Source organism: Bos mutus, chromosome 8 (assembly GCF_027580195.1).
Source record: "Bos mutus isolate GX-2022 chromosome 8, NWIPB_WYAK_1.1, whole genome shotgun sequence".
Classification (NCBI taxonomy): Eukaryota; Metazoa; Chordata; class Mammalia; order Artiodactyla; family Bovidae; genus Bos; species Bos mutus.
In genome coordinates, this window is record NC_091624.1 from 65,257,252 (window position 1) to 65,275,276 (window position 18,025).

Here is an 18,025-nt window from a genome sequence, read left to right on the forward strand (position 1 = left end):
AGAATAGACACATCAAGGTTACTGCACAGTCATCCTTACAGACACCAGTGTATTCTTAAAGAACAGGACTAGTGGGAGCCCCCATGAGTAAGTTTCTACAGAAAGAAAAGGGAGTTGAAAACCAGTCTCAAGGGAGCTGAGACAAAGTCCTTGAGAAGGAGGGAGATGATGAGATTCAGTGCACAAATGAAGAATGTGGCCCTAGGAAGGCCAGGGGAGTTGCATCCTGGGTGGCCAGAGTGAAGGTAGAATCAATGGGCACAGATGTGGATGGAATGGAACATTTTCTGCTGGGAAGATTGGGTAGTTCTCTATAAATGCCTTCTGTATCTGAAGAAAATAATACAGGAGATCATTGGCTAAGAGTGTGAAAGGGCAAGGGGTATAGAAGATTAGGGAGAAAAAAAGAGAAAACAATTGTAGAGGCCCAGAGAGTGAGCTGCCTAGGGAAATGTAGGATTGCCCACTTGGTATTTGTGGTCATAGTTTTACAGAGGCATGGATCATCATTGTTGTGTGTTTTTTTCCCAGGCATGTTCAGCTTGAGTAGGAAAATAAGCATAGAGTTAGACTGAGAGCCTGTTGGTTTTTTGCTAAGCAAGTAGACAAGAGGAAAAGAGAATCAAGGGAGTGAGGCTGTATGCACTCTCTCTATATACCTATAGCCCAGGAGTATTTTCAGTATCTGAATGAAAGCCGTGCTTCCCCACCCATTTCTGTGCCCATTCATGACAGCATAAAATCATTCATCTAAAAGATAAGAATACGGTGCAGAGAAGTGATTAAGAGAATTCTCAAAGATGACCTACATCTTTAGTTAGTATTCCCAAGCATTATATTAATTTCAGACTTTTGAATAAAAAGCATTCATCATAAACAATCCCTCATATTTATTTTATTGTTGTTCACATATTCATTTAAGTTGAATCAAGTTAGCACAATGCTGGGAATATAGTAGCTATTCAATAAACACATGTTAACTGAAAGACTGAATACCAAGGGACGGCTCCAGAAAGTAGCATATAAGTAACCTGATGAGACTTTAAAACCCCAAGCATATTTTCTACATACATTTTTACTGTTAAAAATTTCCAAAAAAAAAAAAAAAAAAAGAGAGAATATTATAATAACCCCTCATAAACTGTCATCCATATTCCACATTTATCAGCCTATCTTGTTTTCTTTATGTATATAACCACCTACCTCTTTCTCTGGATAAGTTTGAAAGAAATCCAAACAGTATATCATTTCATCCATAAATATTTCAGTACCAAAGCATTTCTTTAACTTGTGTAGGCCATATATAAGGTAGATTTTTTTTTAAGTATTTCCTTAACTCAGTAGCAATATAATGGAAAATATTGATCCAAGAGTCCTTTAACAATTCTTTCAAAAAATAAAAATTAAGAACTATCAATACATTATCACATGCTAAAATTCATCTAAAATTTTGAAAATCATTTCTTAGTCCCCAATTCTACACTTAGCTCACCAAAAAAAAAAAAAAAATTTTAAACAAGTATTACCTTGCAATTCTTAAAAAGAAAGATTAGAAAAATCCCCAGCAGCTGTGGTTTTCTTTGAAATGTTTGAAGGGAAGAATATAACCTTTGGAAATAAAGGAAGTCTTTATATTGCCAGTAATATAAGCTGAGAGTAGCGGGGAGACAGGGGTTCAGATCATGGCTCTGTGACCTTGGCAAATTACTGTATTTCTCTCAGACTTTGTTTCTATGTCTGTGAATCAGGGATAATACTTTTCCACAGTGCGTGATTATACGAGTCACCATGGGAAAGGAGTCTGGCATGTGGCAATTCAGAAACACTGATTACCTTCCTGCCGTCTTGGTGACACGCACAGCAGCTCCCCATGGGAAACCATGTTCTGTATTGGTATATCCTGATGGGCTGCCATAGGGTCCAACCTGAGACCCAGACCTTCATTCAAAGCCCATCAGAGTCTAGAATGTCTGTCAGAACATCTTTACCACAAATCAAACCTGGCTCTGCTCATTAGGGAGAAGCCATGTATCCCTGGAATTATATAAAGGGCCCAAAGAAAAAAATGAGGCTCAAAATTATATTCTGAAACGTATTAACAAGACTCTATTAACTTCTTAAAGAATACATTTAAAGTCTTGATTGTTGCAGCAATAAATAGAAAAAATTTTTTTTCAATATTGTTGAAAATATATTCTAAACTGTAGTTGTTCCTCTTTCCTGAATAAAGAATATAATGGAGAAAATTTAATATTTCTTTAGAGAGTAAAGTTATTCTAGTGTCCTGGAGCAATCATTATGAATGTCAGTTAGGTTTGCTGAGAACTGAAGTGTTAGAATTTGGGCTAAATATGAATTGATTCAGAATATATGAGGTTGGACTTGTATATAAAGTTTAGATTGGGCCAGATTTCCTGCTTATAATTTACCATTTGATTTTAAAAGATTGGAGGAAGAGGACAGAAATCTAGTTCTCTTTGTTCTCTGATTGATTAAAGTGTTACTACTTTGTGTTTGAATTTTATTTTAGGTTTGGCTGAATGCAAAGTTTTATCAGATTACATATCTAATTGGACCGTGAACAATAAATTTGTAGGAAATTTCATTATGAGGCTAGAATTTTCCAACTTTGTCCTCTTCATATTATAAAGTGAATCTACATCAGACTACATCCCGTCTAAGAGGATGCTGTTCCCATGGCAGTTGTTGTAGATATACCTACTCTGCACTATTAATGAATGAGGCTGTCTGGGTAGGTTCAGATTTTTGTAGCTGGCGCTTTTGCTACCATCAGGGTTTTCTTGAAAGAGAATTTGATGCTCTGCATTTTCTTTGCCCCAGAGTAACAACTGATATTTGAGCATAGCCTCATCTAATGAAGCCACCAAGAATACTTTCGTCTAAAGCAGCAGATTAAAATTGGCTTGGCAGTTCTAAGTAAACAAGTAGCAGAAATGATCACAGAATTCATAAAGCACAATCAAATTTGGTATTTGAGGATTTTACTATTTAGAATTCTCTGGGGAAAAAAAAAAACAAATATTTTGTTATGCAGTCCCTTGGCCAATATACCTATTTATATGTGATTTTGTGCTTACACAAACTAATAAAAATAATGACAATAATAATGTCACCCAGTAGCACAGAATGTCATAGCTCTGCTTTATAATGGGAACAGATGTCTCGCTTTCCACTGAGTTGTTTGGTACAGGAGACCCATGAACAGGCTAATCAACACAGTGATTCAACCAAGCTGGTAAAGTCCTACAGGTCCCAGGAGATTTTATTTTAAAAAGCTCACCTCCATGATGTGACACTTATCAATTTAAAGCATTTTGTTTCTGTGAAATTTCCTTAATCAGAAAAAGTACTCATAACTATATTCTTGTTCCTTTACCACCATTTCATGGTGATAATTCTTAAACATGGTCATAGTAGTTTTCAACTAAGGTGACACTGCCTCCCAGAGGAGGTATTTTAAAATATCGGATGGATGTGGTTGACAATTTCTGGCACTCCCAAAATACACAAGGGAGGAGGCAGAAATGTTAATATTCTCATACAGGACAATTTCACATGAAGAAATTACCTGGACCAAATGCCAATCACATCTCTTAGAAAATACTACTCTGAGTATATTTCCTTGAGTTTCTTTTTCTTTTCAAAATCTTTCTAGTACCCAGCACCTAATTCAGCAGGGTCACACACATCCAAAATGCTCTGTCCTATTCTAAAGACATGTAGAAGAAGCAGCAATAGGGAGCCAGTGGTGAGATTTAAAATATTTAACACTGTGAAGACTTTAGTATCCTCTATCCACAGCAGAGGCTGGGTGCCAGCCCTGGCCTGTCCTTCAGATCCTAACATCCCTTGCTGTTGGGAAGTTCTCGCTTTTATCCAACTTCACTTGCTCTGAATCTATTCTCTTCTGGATGAAGACCAAAGTCATCATTTGTGTTAGAGCTCTCAGTGTATTTGAAAACTGTAAATGGACTTGAATTGACCTCTTTGCCATAATGGCTCTAAGGAAGATGTTTTTCATTTGAACAGACATACCAACCTGCTTACCAGCAGAACTGACTCACAAAGTAAATCAGAATTTCTGGTTCAGCAACACCCTCTTTTAGCACCACTGCTTTGTATGTTTCAGGCTCAGTGACTCCAGAAATGTGCTCAATGCTAGGGGCTGTCCTGTCAGAGTCCTTGGTGTTCAGAGAAATCCTAGAATCCACAGTTACTAGCTGACTTGAGACAGAGGCCCAGCAATGTGGTTGCTTTACCTGCAGGCCCTTGAAGAGCCTACTCACTAGAATTCATTGCCAAGGGAATATTTTGATGCACCAAGGTCCTAAGAGAATAAAGAGTTTAAAACTGAATACAAAGAGACCTCTAAATTTAATCTATAAATTACTGGGAATTATTTTGGAAATAAAGGAGCAGGGCAGTAATATAAGCCTTGAGTGAATGAATAAAATCATGACATAAAATGCTATAAAGTAGTGCTTTTTATGTCTCTGATTTCCCTGGACTATACTTTTAAGCCATTAAGTCATTTCTGACTCTTGCGACCCCATGAATTGCAACACGCCAGGCTTCCCTGTCCTTGACTATCTCCCTGAGTTTGCTCAAACTCATGTCCTTTGAGTCAGTGATGCCATCCAACCATCTCATCCTCTGTCACCCCCTTCTCTTCTTGCCCTCAATATTTCCCAGCATCAGGGTCTTTTCCAATGAGTTGGCTATAGATTTCTTATATGTATTAGTGTTTTCATCTTGTTAAATTATGAAGACAACTTACCCTGGAAATTTGACATAGATCATCTAAAGAATATTATTGACATCCTTACTGTTTACCAACCTCTCTGACACCAGAACTGGCATAATATTATGCATAGTAAGTGCTCAGTAAAGAGTTGTTGATTTGGTATTAAATACATTTAAGTGATTTTGACTCATTCATATTTTATAAGAAACGTGCAAACTTAATGTTTTCAAAAAAATTCTAGAAATATTTTAGCAAAAGCAGCATTATCGAAATAAGCAGATAGTTTCCTGGGTAGCTATTTTAAAAGATTTTAGTCATTTATATATAAATAAATAATTTATATCATAAATACTACATATATTATTTATTCTTATTATGACTGTTAAGTGAGTCTCATTGTATTGATGCAAAACACAAAAGACCAGGCCTAAGTGTCAACAATAACAGAGATGGAGGTAGAAGGCAAAGGTGTGAGTTACATCAGAGTTTCCTTGGAAGGTTTTCCATTTTGTAGTAGGTTGGATAGAAATACAGTAAGAAGTTGGAATTAGCATGGAACCATCATGTCCCTCACCCATGATTAACACTGCAAACCTAGCGAGACATTTTCCCACTGAGCCTTGATACAGCTAGGACCATTTTACATTCATGAAGACACAGGTTCTGCTGCTGTAACAATGACTCAAAACAATGGATGCCTCAGTAAGACAGAAGTTTGTTCCTTATACATGTGTTATTCTGAACGTGAGTCCAGACCTGATGTAGTGCCCTCACAGTGTTGAGGACTCAGATATCTTCTCTTTTTTTTTTTTTTTGCTCTGTACATCCCTGTTTTCATGGTCTGTGGGAACACACTATCACACCTAGATTCTGGTCAGAAGGAATCAGGAAAAAGTCGTAACCCTTCCCCTTAAAGGCACAATGAGGAGGTCATATACAGGATTTTGGCTTACATGCTATGTTCACATCTGGCAAAAAGTAGATTCGAAACTATCCTAGGCAAAGAGCTAGAATTCTACCACTATGAAGGAAGAGAATAGATATCGGAGTACAGTCAGTAGTTTTTGCCACACCTTTCCAGCATAGCATTTCATATGGTTATGAAGAATGGGCTGGGGTTGGCACGTGAGGTAAAGCTTACCTGCCATTCATAAGTAAGATACACCTATACGTTTCAGTGTGTTCACTGAGGAGCTTTGTCTATAAATAACATCTGTATCATATGCTTCATCCTGTGCCCTTTCACTCTTCATCTGTGTGTTTCTTAGTGATATATAGTTGAAAAGTTTTGCACTGGCTCAAGGATAGATTGTAATTTCCCCTTGAAATTGGATTGAGATATGCCATCTAAAATTGTATACATTATTTTAAACTGTATTAATTTAATTAACTTTTTGGGTTAACCCAAACAGATCCTCTTAGCCTCAAACTGATTGCACAGGCTGTGCTGGTATAATTTATATACATTCCATAACAGATCTGTAGCCACATATATTTTACACATCATTTCTAACCTTTAAATGCCTAAATATTAAAAATACATAGAACAGATTCTGTTCTGTGTTTCTATGATGTTGTGTTTAATATTTCAAAGATAAAGCCTGGGAAATAATTTCATGTGGCCTACAAAGGATTATACTCTTGGTAACAGGCAGTAGAATGGAGATTGGTCACCCCTCAGATCATTCCTGAGGAGGAAAGGTTGTAACTGAGTCTTGGCCTAGTTGGGGAAAAAAGGATGAAAAATCCTCCTTAGGGAATAAGAGCAACCTATCTTCTCACTCTGTTGAGAAAATGTTTGAGAAGACCTGAAAAGCAGATGCATTTGTGTGGGATTTAAAGCTTTCTTGTTCCAGTTATCCAATTTGACATTCCTACATTTTATAACCCCTAAGTGATAACTAGCAGTTTGGCAAAATATAACTGAAAGGCTCTTGAAACCTTCTGAATGCCTGAAAATATATAATTAAGTTATTTGCTGACCCTGACAGTTATAAAAAATTAATTAGTAGCACTTTGCTTAACAAATGGTAAATGGTCACCTTGTTTTAGAGACTGAAATACATGTGTCATTACTGATCCAACCCTAGGTAGCTTTTGTTTTGATTTTAGCTTTTATTCAGTAAAACTAAAAAGGTAGAACTAAAAATAGCTGGGGTTTCTTTTCTATCTTGTTAAGTGAATAAACCTAGGAGGATCTATTTAATAAAACCATAGGCCAGCACTTTGAAAATAGACCTTACCTTTCCTCTGTAGATACTCTTTGTATTGAATGGTTTCTTGGCCTATTTTTGTACTTTGCCTAGTATCCTTTTCCCTTATCTGTTTCTAATACCAAATTCAGAGCTATTGTGAGTTTTTCATTCAGACAGACTGTTTCTGTAGAAAACAGATTCAATATTTAGAAACTCCATTAGAAATTAGTATGTTATTCTTGTTCAGTTGCTCAGTCATGTCCGACTCTTTGCAATCCCATGGACTGCAGCACACCAGGCTTCCTTGTCCTTACATTTCCTGGAGCTTGCTCAAACTCATGTCCATTGAGTCAGTGATGCCATCCAACCATCTTATCCTCTGTCATCCCCTTCTCCTCCTGCCTTCAGTCTTTCCCAGCATCAAGGTCTTTTCCAATGAGTCAGTTCTTTGCATCAGGTGGCCAAAATATTGAAGTTTCAGCTTCAGCATCAGTCCTTCCAATGAATATTCAGGGCTGATTTCCTTTAGGATTGACTGATTTGATCTCCTTGCAGTCCAAGGGACTCTCAAGAGTCTTCCCCAACACCACAGTTCAAAAGTATCAATTCTTTGGCATTCAGCCTTCTTTATGATCCAACTCTCACATTCATACATGACTACTGGAAAAACCATAGCTTTGACTAGATGGACCTTTGTTGGAAAAGTAATGTCTCTGCTTTTTAATATGCTGTCTAGGTTTGTCATAGTTTTTTTCCCAAGGAGCAAGCATCTTTTAATTTCATGGCTGCAGTCATCATCTGCAGTGATTTTGGAGCCCAAGAAAATAAAGTCATATGTTTCCATTGTTTCCCCATCTGTTTGCCATGAAGCGATCGGACAGGATGCCATGATCTTCGCTTTTTGATTGTTAAGTTTTAAACCAGCTTTTTCACTCTCCTCTTTCACCTTTATCAAGAAAATAGTATAAATAAATTCAAAAAACAAATGGAAAAGCAAAGAAAATATTTACATCCATGACAAAGATATCATTTACATAATAAGCAAAGGGCATCTACAAATCCAAAAGGAAAATCCTGTAAGAAAATGGGCAAAATATATTAACAGGATAATTGGGGGTGGGGGCATGGCAGCACAGTGTGGAGTGCTCAACTTCACTCAAAATTAAAGAAATGAAAGCCAAGCCAACAATGAAATGCTTTCTAACCTATCAACATGGACAAAAACCAAAGTTAAAATTATCTAGTGTCAATAAGTATGTGTGGAAATCTGTATGGGAGGGTGGGCAAATATGGGCAACCTTATTTGGAAGATAATTTGGCTACCCTGTTAAATTTTAATGTACATACACTTTTTTACTTCTAGGAATTTATTTTATGCATATTTATTGTCATATTGTTTACAGTAATAAAAATGGAAATAATTCAAATATTCACCAATAAATGACCAATTAAATTCAACACACACCACTAATCTTGCTGGGAAAATCCCATGGACAGAGCCCGTGAAGTTGCAAAGAGTTGGACACAACTGAGTTAAGTGACTGAGCACACATGCAAATTACATGTAGACATACAGTGAAATGCTTTGAAGTTATTATGAAAAATGTAATAGTTCTGTTTGGGCTCATATGGAAATATATCCAATGGTAGTTTTATGTTCTTTTTCTTAAGTGAAAGCCTACTGAACAACAGTATAACTGTGTTTATAACCACATTTACGTTTTCTTAATTATATATAACAGGTTTGATGCTTATATTTGAGAATAGGTGAAATCAGAACCAAAATTATCTTCCCTGTTTAGATTTGGTAAATGACAAAATGCCCTAAATTTATTCCCAGTCCTTAGCCATAATCAGATATCCTAGTGTGATGGGGCTACTGGAAATACCCTACTTTTATATCTCTACTGTGAGCACAATTCTATAGAGCTAAATTGTTCATTTTCCTTTTACTAGGCTCTTGGGTACCCTATAGTCCAGCTCCCCTCTTCCTGGATCCTACTCCCTATGATGGAGCAGGCTCACACTCAACTCAGTCAAAAGCCGTTTCACTCTGAATATTGTCTGTAATGCTCACACTGGAATAAAAGGCTCCCACTATATTCCTGACTCCACTATGCTCTTAAGATGTTTTATATGGAGACAAACACATGTCAAAAGTTCTTCAGCTTTTCAAAATGTGGCAAGAAGGAAAACTCAAAAAAATCTGTCACCTAAAATAAATAGTGATCACTACCTGTTAATTTCCCCCTGATACTTCTTCTGTCACTCTACCAGTATTTACTTGTATATCTTAAATATACAACACAGTGGAGAGGTGGCTAGATAAATAAGACATAACTGTGCACTTGAACGGAGAAGGCAATGACAACCCACTCCACTACTCTTGCCTGGACAATTCCATGGATGCAGGAGCCTGGTGGGCTGCAGTCCATGGGGTCACTAACAGACACGACTAAGCGACTTCACTTTCACTTTTCACTTTCATGCATTGGAGAAGGAAATGGCAACCCACTCCAGTGTTCTTGCCTGGAGAATCGCAGGGACGGGGGAGCCTGGTGGGCTGCCATCTATGGAGTCGCACAGAGTTGGACACGACTGAAGCGACTTAGCAGCAGCAGCAGCAGCAGCAGTGCACCTGAAGAACTTAGAGTTTTGTAATTAAGTTAACAATAACTAGCTATCAAGTGCTATTCTAAAAATTTTACCAGAAATAACTGATTTAATCCTTACAACAACCCTGTGAAATAAGTACTATTATTATTCCCATTGGCCGAAAGAAAAACTGAGGCAAAGAGAGGACAAGTAACAGCCCCCAAAGTCGGACTGTTAGTAAGTGGCAGATCCAAGAAGTCTGCCTGCATCCGCGCCTAAACTGTTGTGCTCCATGTCTTCTCAGTATGAAAGGGCTGCATTGAACAGCAGCAGGTGTTAAATGCCCTTGAATGATATGAAGTACAACAGGAATTCAGACCAAAAGCTTCTGGATGGAATGTTTATGGAGGGGGAGTGGTCAAGGAAGATTTTGATAGATGGAATCAGGGTAACAGATTGCAAGCACCATGCAGGTGAAAGCTTTCAGTATTTAGAAAGGTAGTGCATAGCATATGTCTACTTACATTTATTTTACTTTCATTAAATTGTTTTCCCTATCTTCATAAGCAAAATTTCAGCTGCAAATATAAGGTCTATATGTGAACTAGGCTTAGTTTGTTTTTTAGGAAACAGGATCATCAAAATCATACGGATAAGATATGGATGTTTCATTGTTTCCCTTTTATTGAAGCTTCTTAATAGAATGTTATCAAGATAGAATATCATATAATGTGATAAACAGGACTTATTATGTATGCATAGATTAGATGGGGCAGAAGCAGAGCTATTCATATGTTCATATTCTATATTTCATAACTGTAAATTATCATAGATATTATGTATACATATATATTTCATCTAGTTCATTGCCTTCATTTCTCAGATAGGAAGGCCCACTTGGAAAAGGTCAGTCATGTGTCCTACCTAAATTCATAGTGAATTAACTGGCACAACTTTTACCTGAACTCAGGACTCCAAACTTCAAATCTGCTACTCTTTGCTCAACATTGTTATCCCCTTAGTTTGGGAGATACTTCTCTTATTCTTTTTAACAAAGCACCAGGAGACCTCAAATAAGAAAAGGTTCTCCAGCCACCAGAGGAAGGAATAAAGCAGGGCACTTGGGATATCAACCTTATTTGATGCAAAATCCTTAGCCCTTTATTCTCCCATTTTCCCCCTTGAGACCATTTTCTCCACTGCATCCTGAAGGGTAAACAAGGAAGTATCAGGAGAATTGGAATCACAGTCAACTGACAGCAGATGTTCAGACATTTCCATTTTTAGCCATGCAACAAATCTGGTTGATCTGCACTAAAATGTCATTTAACTTTTGCTCATTAGGGCTTGGTAACTGTGGAGGGAAAAAAAAGAAAGAAATTAAAAATACCAGTATGCTGTTCAGTCTGCAGGAAGATGCAGCTAAGCCAATTTTGTGCTGGGTTCCTTAAACAAGTGCTTTTGTGTTAAATTTCCAGGAGGATTTGTGTCATCAACTCTTTGAGGTTTTGCTTATAGTATTTAGCAAGTGGTCTAATTGTTGCATACAGTGAGTAGTAGAGCGGCCTTGGGAGGTATGTGCTCCCAAGCTGAATTTCCGTTCTCAGGAATGTGCTAATTAGTAAATTTAGGGGTTTGATTCCTGGATTGGTAAATTCCCCTGGAGAAGGAAGTGGCAACCCACCCCAGTACTCATTCTTGCTTGGAGAATCCCATGAACAGAGGAGCCTGGCAGGCTACAGTTCATGGAATCACAAGAGTCGGACATGACTTAGCACTGTCTTTGGAAAACATACATTAGTTACTCTTAGTTTATTATTTTGCAACCTATTGAGAATCCAGAACAGCCAACCCTTATATTTTGTGCTTCAAGGAATATTGTTATGAAAAAGCTGCTCTGCCAAGTTACAGAAACTGAGGAATTACCAAGTAATGTTCCCTGAAAAGTGGGGTGGGACCCATCTATGCCTCTCACCAACTAGTTACTCCCTGCCCAACCAACAACAACTGGCGCGCTTTCTAGAAACCTAACTTGATCCAAGAAAACTAAGTCTGGAAGATCTCACTTGAGGATCTGGGCCCCTCTGTAAATGCTGTTTTAGGGAAGGAGCAAAGGGGGCAGAGGCAGATTCTCCTGAGGCCTGGATTTGAAATGAGATCCTGCCTGAGGCATCTAGCCTTTAACTAGCTTGTTAATAAGTTACCATTCCAGAGACATGACTCACCACTAAATTTATCTAGAATGGGTAGAATAGCCAAATTGGTAGGAAACCTATTATAATGAAATGTCTTCAACTTCTTTTGAAGATAGATAGATGATAAAGATATATAATCTATATGACAGATAGACATGGAAATAGATGACTCTAATTAATCATTTTCTTGGCTGATAAAAGAAGAAGAGAGGGAAATGTGGGGATCTCTTCAGTAAATAACATTAGGTATGTTGAGTGACACATTGGTTTCAGTTCCTCTTTAAAAGAAAATAAGTACATTGGCCTCTAAAAAAACTACTTCTTTTAGGTCAAAAGTAGCTAATTTTGTGAGAATAAGACACATATTTCTAGAAATTAATAAGAAGACTTTTTAAAGGAGGGTGGGAGGAATCCATTTCTTGTTTGGTCTCAGAAGACATATTATTAGTATAATTAGTATAACAACAACAAACATTTCTTGAGGATTTACTGAGTGCTAAGTATTGTTATAGGCACTTAACATGGTTTGACTCATTTAACTCTTTAACTCCTATAGCAGTTACCTAGACTGAAACAGAATGATGAAGGATATGTCCAGCAAAGGGGATGTTTATTTTAAGGGCCTGTTCAACTGAAGGAGCAACGAGGCGTGGAATAGCTGGTGCAGAGTGCTGTCTGATGCTGTGCATAGATCTGAATATGCAACCTGAGTTGCCATCACATGTGTACATTTACAAATTGGGCGATCAGTCTGCTTTAATAAAATGTGTATGTGACGGTTGGCTTGTAGAAATTTCAAAGATTTTATTTTTTGACAGGATGCCTGCCGTTTTTCTCTCTTGACTCCCGCTTGTTTTATTCATTTTGGGGTAGTTGCCAATTAGACCCAATTGGTAAGTATAATTAATGGACAACATGAATCTCCTCTTAAACCCCAACCAAGAAAATTAACCATAGAAATAGTAATTTCCTTTACACATTCCTAACACTATCCCTCCCTGTGACTGCTGTTTATCTCTATCTCTTCTAAAACATCCAACCACATCAGAGGTTAACTACTCTCTATTACTTATCATCCCAATAATACCACATAAGATGGAGAAGAGAGAAGTGAGCATTTATTGAAGTCCTAGTATATTCCAGGCACTGTGCTAGCATTTTCATGTATACTGTCTCTCTTAACAGTCACAAAAACCCTTCAAAGTAGGAATTATTATCTACCTTCTTTATAGTTGATGAAATGGCATCTCAGGGTAGTTAAGCCCTTGTTTTATTATCCACTTAGTGGCACAGCCAGGTGCAAACCTAGGCTGATGGGATTCCAAAATTGTTGCTCTTTTTGCCCCATATAAGGAAGCATTATTTCATCTAAAAGGACCTTTCTCTAAAATGTTGTTACCTTGGAGGGTTTAGGGGTCATGATTTCACTCAACAACTGTTTGAACATGAAATCTCTGTCAGGCGTGGGTTGAACATTGATCCAGTTGGGGTTAAGCATTGGCAGAACTTTTGGGTGGAGGGATTGTGGTTAGTGGCAAGATGGTAGGGGAATTCACAGGAACAGGATCAGGAAGAAGTAGGATGGGGTGGTGGCATGGGCGGCAGGGGTGAAGACAAATTGAGGAGTTCCTGGTCGTGTGCCCATGGCTACAGTCTTTCTTCATGTGACTCGTGGACTTCCCTTTGTCATCCTATGCCTGAGAATATATGAAGGAGGCTGGGAAGGCAAAGGGACGTTCAATTGTCATCACCGGCATCTTTTTTGATCATTGCACCATCATCCAATACATTGCGGGTAACCATGACATGAATTTTCCATCACTGAGCTCATAACTATTCCATGAGATAAATAACAAGTAAAAGTTATAGCAGAACTTCATCCGGGGAGCCCTGAAAGTAGGAAGCAGTGAATTTAGATTCTCATAGACTGATAGCCCTGGATTCAAATCAAGTGACCTGAAAAGGATGTTAAACTTCCTCTGAGCAGCTTACATATACATCAGGAACATCTCATTGTCTTCCTTGGATGCTCTAACATGTTCAGCCTCATCATTGAAAATTATTACTACTGGCAGACTCAACCATTCAAGGAGAAGACCATCCAAAATACATGATCAGCTAACTGTGGACTGTAATAACTTGCCATTTTCTTGATGCTGTCAACTGAATGTTGTTTGAAGTTTTCTTTGACTTTTAAAGAATTTTCCCTTCAAAGAATAGGTTGTGTGAAGAAGACAGTTACAGTTTAGATATCTGCCCTCTGTTCATCTTATAAAATGACTTGACGGAAGTTAGCTGTGACGCTGAACTGTTTGCCATGCTTCTTAATGAGAAGTCATTTTGTCAGTCAAGATAATCACGGAGTTAAAAGAATAATATTGAAGGAATAGAACACATTTTAGTGAAACCTGTTTCTTGGTATTTGCCTGTCTCATTTATCTGACTTATTTTCCAGTTTGAGCTAGGAGCACTGTCTTTTTTAGGAAAGACCTCATTCCACATTGGAACTGTCTATTCTGGGACTGGGACAGTTCCCGTCAACAAATGAGTCTGAACTGGGGAACTGACCACCATTCTAATAAGATCTACTAGGTTCTCTTACATGTAGGAAAGGATGCTGAGATCGCCTTTCAGATTAGAAAGATTTGGGTTGGAAATATTTGACTGACATTTTGGTCTGAGTCAGCAACATTTCCTTTTACTGGCAAAACTAACAGCTTCCTCTGATGATAACATAAACCTCCTTGATGGAACTCAGTCTTTTCCTCCTTTCACGGCTGATTGGAAGACCTTGCATATCTTTTCATCTGTTTTTCCAGCTTTCTTCTCCTTCCTAACACCTGTGGACCTTATGTCCCACCCATTCCAAGCTACTTGCAATTTCTCTTAAGTGACATACCCTGTTGGATGTGTTTTTGTCCCATTTTGACATTTGTGGAAATTCCAGCCTTTCCCAACTCTACTTACTGGCAAAATTCTACACTCTTAAATCTCAGCTTGAAAATCTTCTTTTCTCTGAAATCCTATCAGAACCCCCCAAACCCGAGACACACACACACCCCCAAGTGATTGTCTTAGACTCAGCTGTTTACCACATAACCCACGTTCCCACAGCACTCCATAAACCTGTGTTATAGCACAGCCTCTTTGACAGAGTGGTTGTCTGTTTGTGTGTACCCCTTCCCCATCACCTGCAGATTGTGAGCTCCCTGTGAGCAGAGCCTGAGTCATCCTCACCTTTGTCATCATGCAAAGCTAGCACAGTGCCTGGCCCATGTAGGTAGGTGATCAATAAATTATTATAAACATCAATATTTGATTTTCTGGCCTTATTTTAACTCTCATTTCTAGCCTGTTGTAAAAATATAATAGACATGTTTAGAAACTACAAGCTATATAGAAAGGACACATAATAAAACAGTAATACCTAAACTCAGGGAGGATAAATAAATAGAAATGTGTACAGGCAGAGACCATCATGCATACTTCCAACTATCATGGGCATAAAAGCATTTATTCTGGAAATTTGACTGTGTTTCTGTTGACTCGTGCTTGTGGTTAAATCATTTCTGTCTTGTGGATTTAGATAGTCTTAGGATATACATATTTGTGATAACCAGTGCCAACATGGCTTCATTATTTCCACTTACATAGAAACAGAAATAAGTATTGATTTTTCCCCACTTACCTAAAATGATAATTGCCCACGGCTGCTTTTCAGTCTAGATTAGTATCAACCATTCAGTAGAAATGTGTAGTTAACTTTAGAAAGTTAGACAAACATAAAATAGATAGGAAAACTTGTGCTGACTGATTACTTTTCTGCCATAATCAACAATTTTACAGTGGGATATAATTGGAGAAAATAAGGTATCTCACTAGGGGGTCTTTAAAAAAGGCAGGCTGAGATTTTAATTCACTAGTGGCGGATCAGGCTAGAGAACTTGTCATAAGACCTTTCAAAGCCCCTTCTCAGGATTTAAAATAATTTACCCACCTTTTCAAAATAGTGTTTGGATCATTTCAAGCCATTTAAACTAGTGGATAGAAGTCTATATTTAATATAGACTTGGAAAATGACTAGAAATAGTACTCCCAAGATGTCAGTTATAAAGCTGTTGTAAGTTTTAACAGAATAAAATAAATCTTTTAACTTAAACTTGTAGCTGAAGATCATTAACCCCTGAAAAATATGAGAAAAATAGAGATGTTATGCCCTCATTTTGGCCAAATAAGCAAGCAGCTTTTTTTGTATTTTTGGCATCCATCGCTGAGGCAAACAAGCACTCTTACCCCTCACTGAACAGGCTGTCCCTGTTCTGCAAGGAGGCCAGATTTCACAAGCCGTGCAGTCCCACATGCCACAACCCTGCAGGCAAACACTCAAGTCCTAAATCCCAGGCAGAGGAATCAACAGATCTTGTTGGCTAATGAGCCTTGGCATCTCTGGGTCCACATGTGTTCTCTGGCCAATTCCTGGTGGAATGAGGCAGGTGCACCTTTGCTAAAACAGTGAGGCGGGGGGGTGGTGAAGATTAAAGAGTCAGCTTTTCTGGCCATCAGACGAATCTGAGCTGAGCCCTTCCTCATTAGCAGCATTTCTTTCACCCAAAAGAACAACACAGGAAGTGAATATTGACTCTGTTGCACATCAGAATTTAATATGAAGTCATGGGGGAGTTTGGGGAGAAGTGGAAAGTTCACTTCACCCTGTATGTCCTTCTATCCTGTTTTCTTGGTATGCGTGGAACAGGGTTTGTTTTGTTCCATTGATTTATTTGTTTCCATTTTCAAGTAATAAGAACTGTTGTTGGGTGTATGAATTATTGTTCATAAAGTTGGGCATGTAAGGAATGTCACATAATAGTTTTCTTTAATTCGAATAAATCCAAGTCCCCTTTCCAGCTAGTTTTGGTAAATTTAATCTTTATCTATTATGTCTCTCCTACACTCTCTCTCTTTCCCTTCCCTCCACCTCCCTCCTTCCCTCTCCCTCTCCTTCCCTCTCCCTCTCCTCTCTCTCCCCTCTCTCCTCATACCTCTTGCCTCTACCCTTCTCCCCTCCTGCTTCCTCTCTCTCTCCCTCCCCCATCTTCTCTCTTCCCCTACATCTCTCCCTCTTTCTTCTCATCTCTCCCCTCCCCACCCCACTCTCCCTTCTCTCTCTCCCCCTACCCCTCCTCTCTAATGCTTATGGTGTACCAGGAGAGTTGAATAAGAGCCTCTTAACCTCCCTCAGCCAAGGTGACCAGTGGTAACAGTGACTGTCCAAGCCTCTTTGGTCCCAGGTGGAAGGCTCTGGTGCTCCCTGGCTGAGGAAAGCCAGCAGCATCTTTGCTGAAGCTGGCATCCCCATGCCCAGGGCTCTGCCGACCCAGACTCAGCTCCCCAAGGCACACTTCACAGCAGCCTTGTCAGACCAGAAGTCTGTGCCAATCCCGCCCTTATGGAGCTTACATTTGGGTGGAAGGTGACAAAAAACAAATAAATAAAATACATAGTGTATTTCATAGTGAAATGTGCTGGGGAGAGAGAAAGAGAGAGAAAGCAGAAAGGGGAGTACAGGGAAGGGGCTGCAAATATCAGTAGAATGAGAGGAAGACTCCCCGAAAAGGAGACATCTGAGTAAAGACTCGGCAGAAGTGCGGGAGAAATCCATGTGATGTCTTAGGGGAAACCATTTCCAGCTGGGGAATCAGCAATAAAAAGGCACAGAGGTGGGAACGTGAGCAACACATTTGAGGAGCATCAGGAAGCCTGTGTGGTCATATGGATGAAAGAGGAGGAAGGGAGTTGGAGAGGAGGCCAAAGAGGGAACAAGAGCCAGAGAGGACAGAAAGACCTATGACTTTCACATTCACTCTGTGGCAAATGGAACTTGTAGAGTTTTGAGCAAAGGGATGGTCTTGTATGTTTCAACAGAATTGCTGTACCTGCTGAGTTGACAGTCATCCAAATTGGCAGCAGGAATGACATCAGAAAAGCCAGCCAAAATGACAATAATCCAGACAAAAGTCAGGGGCGGCTTAGACTAAGGGTGGCAGCAGTTGAGGAGGTGAGAAGTGGTCAAATTTGAGCTGTGATTTGAAGGTAGAGCAGGCAAGATTTACCATAAGAGTGGATATGGGGTATGGCTCCAGGTTTGGGGGGCTGATCAGCTAGAAGAATAGAGTTGCTGTTTCCCAAGTAGAAAAGACTGTGAGGGTGGGGATGGTGGGGATGAGACAATATCAGGAGCTTAACTTGGACATATCAGATCTGAGATGCTTCATAGC

At 38.8% G+C, this 18,025-nt stretch overlaps 1 protein-coding gene across 1 annotated transcript in view; it reads left to right on the forward strand.

The window, feature by feature from the left end:
- TRPM3 (transient receptor potential cation channel subfamily M member 3) overlaps window positions 1-18,025 on the forward strand; it is a 297,803-nt gene that overhangs the window by 41,528 nt on the left and 238,250 nt on the right. The window contains exon 5 of the mRNA XM_005897493.2: window positions 12,569-12,643. Within this exon, the coding sequence (XP_005897555.1) occupies window positions 12,569-12,643 (75 nt within the window). The remainder of the gene's footprint in view (window positions 1-12,568; window positions 12,644-18,025) is intronic.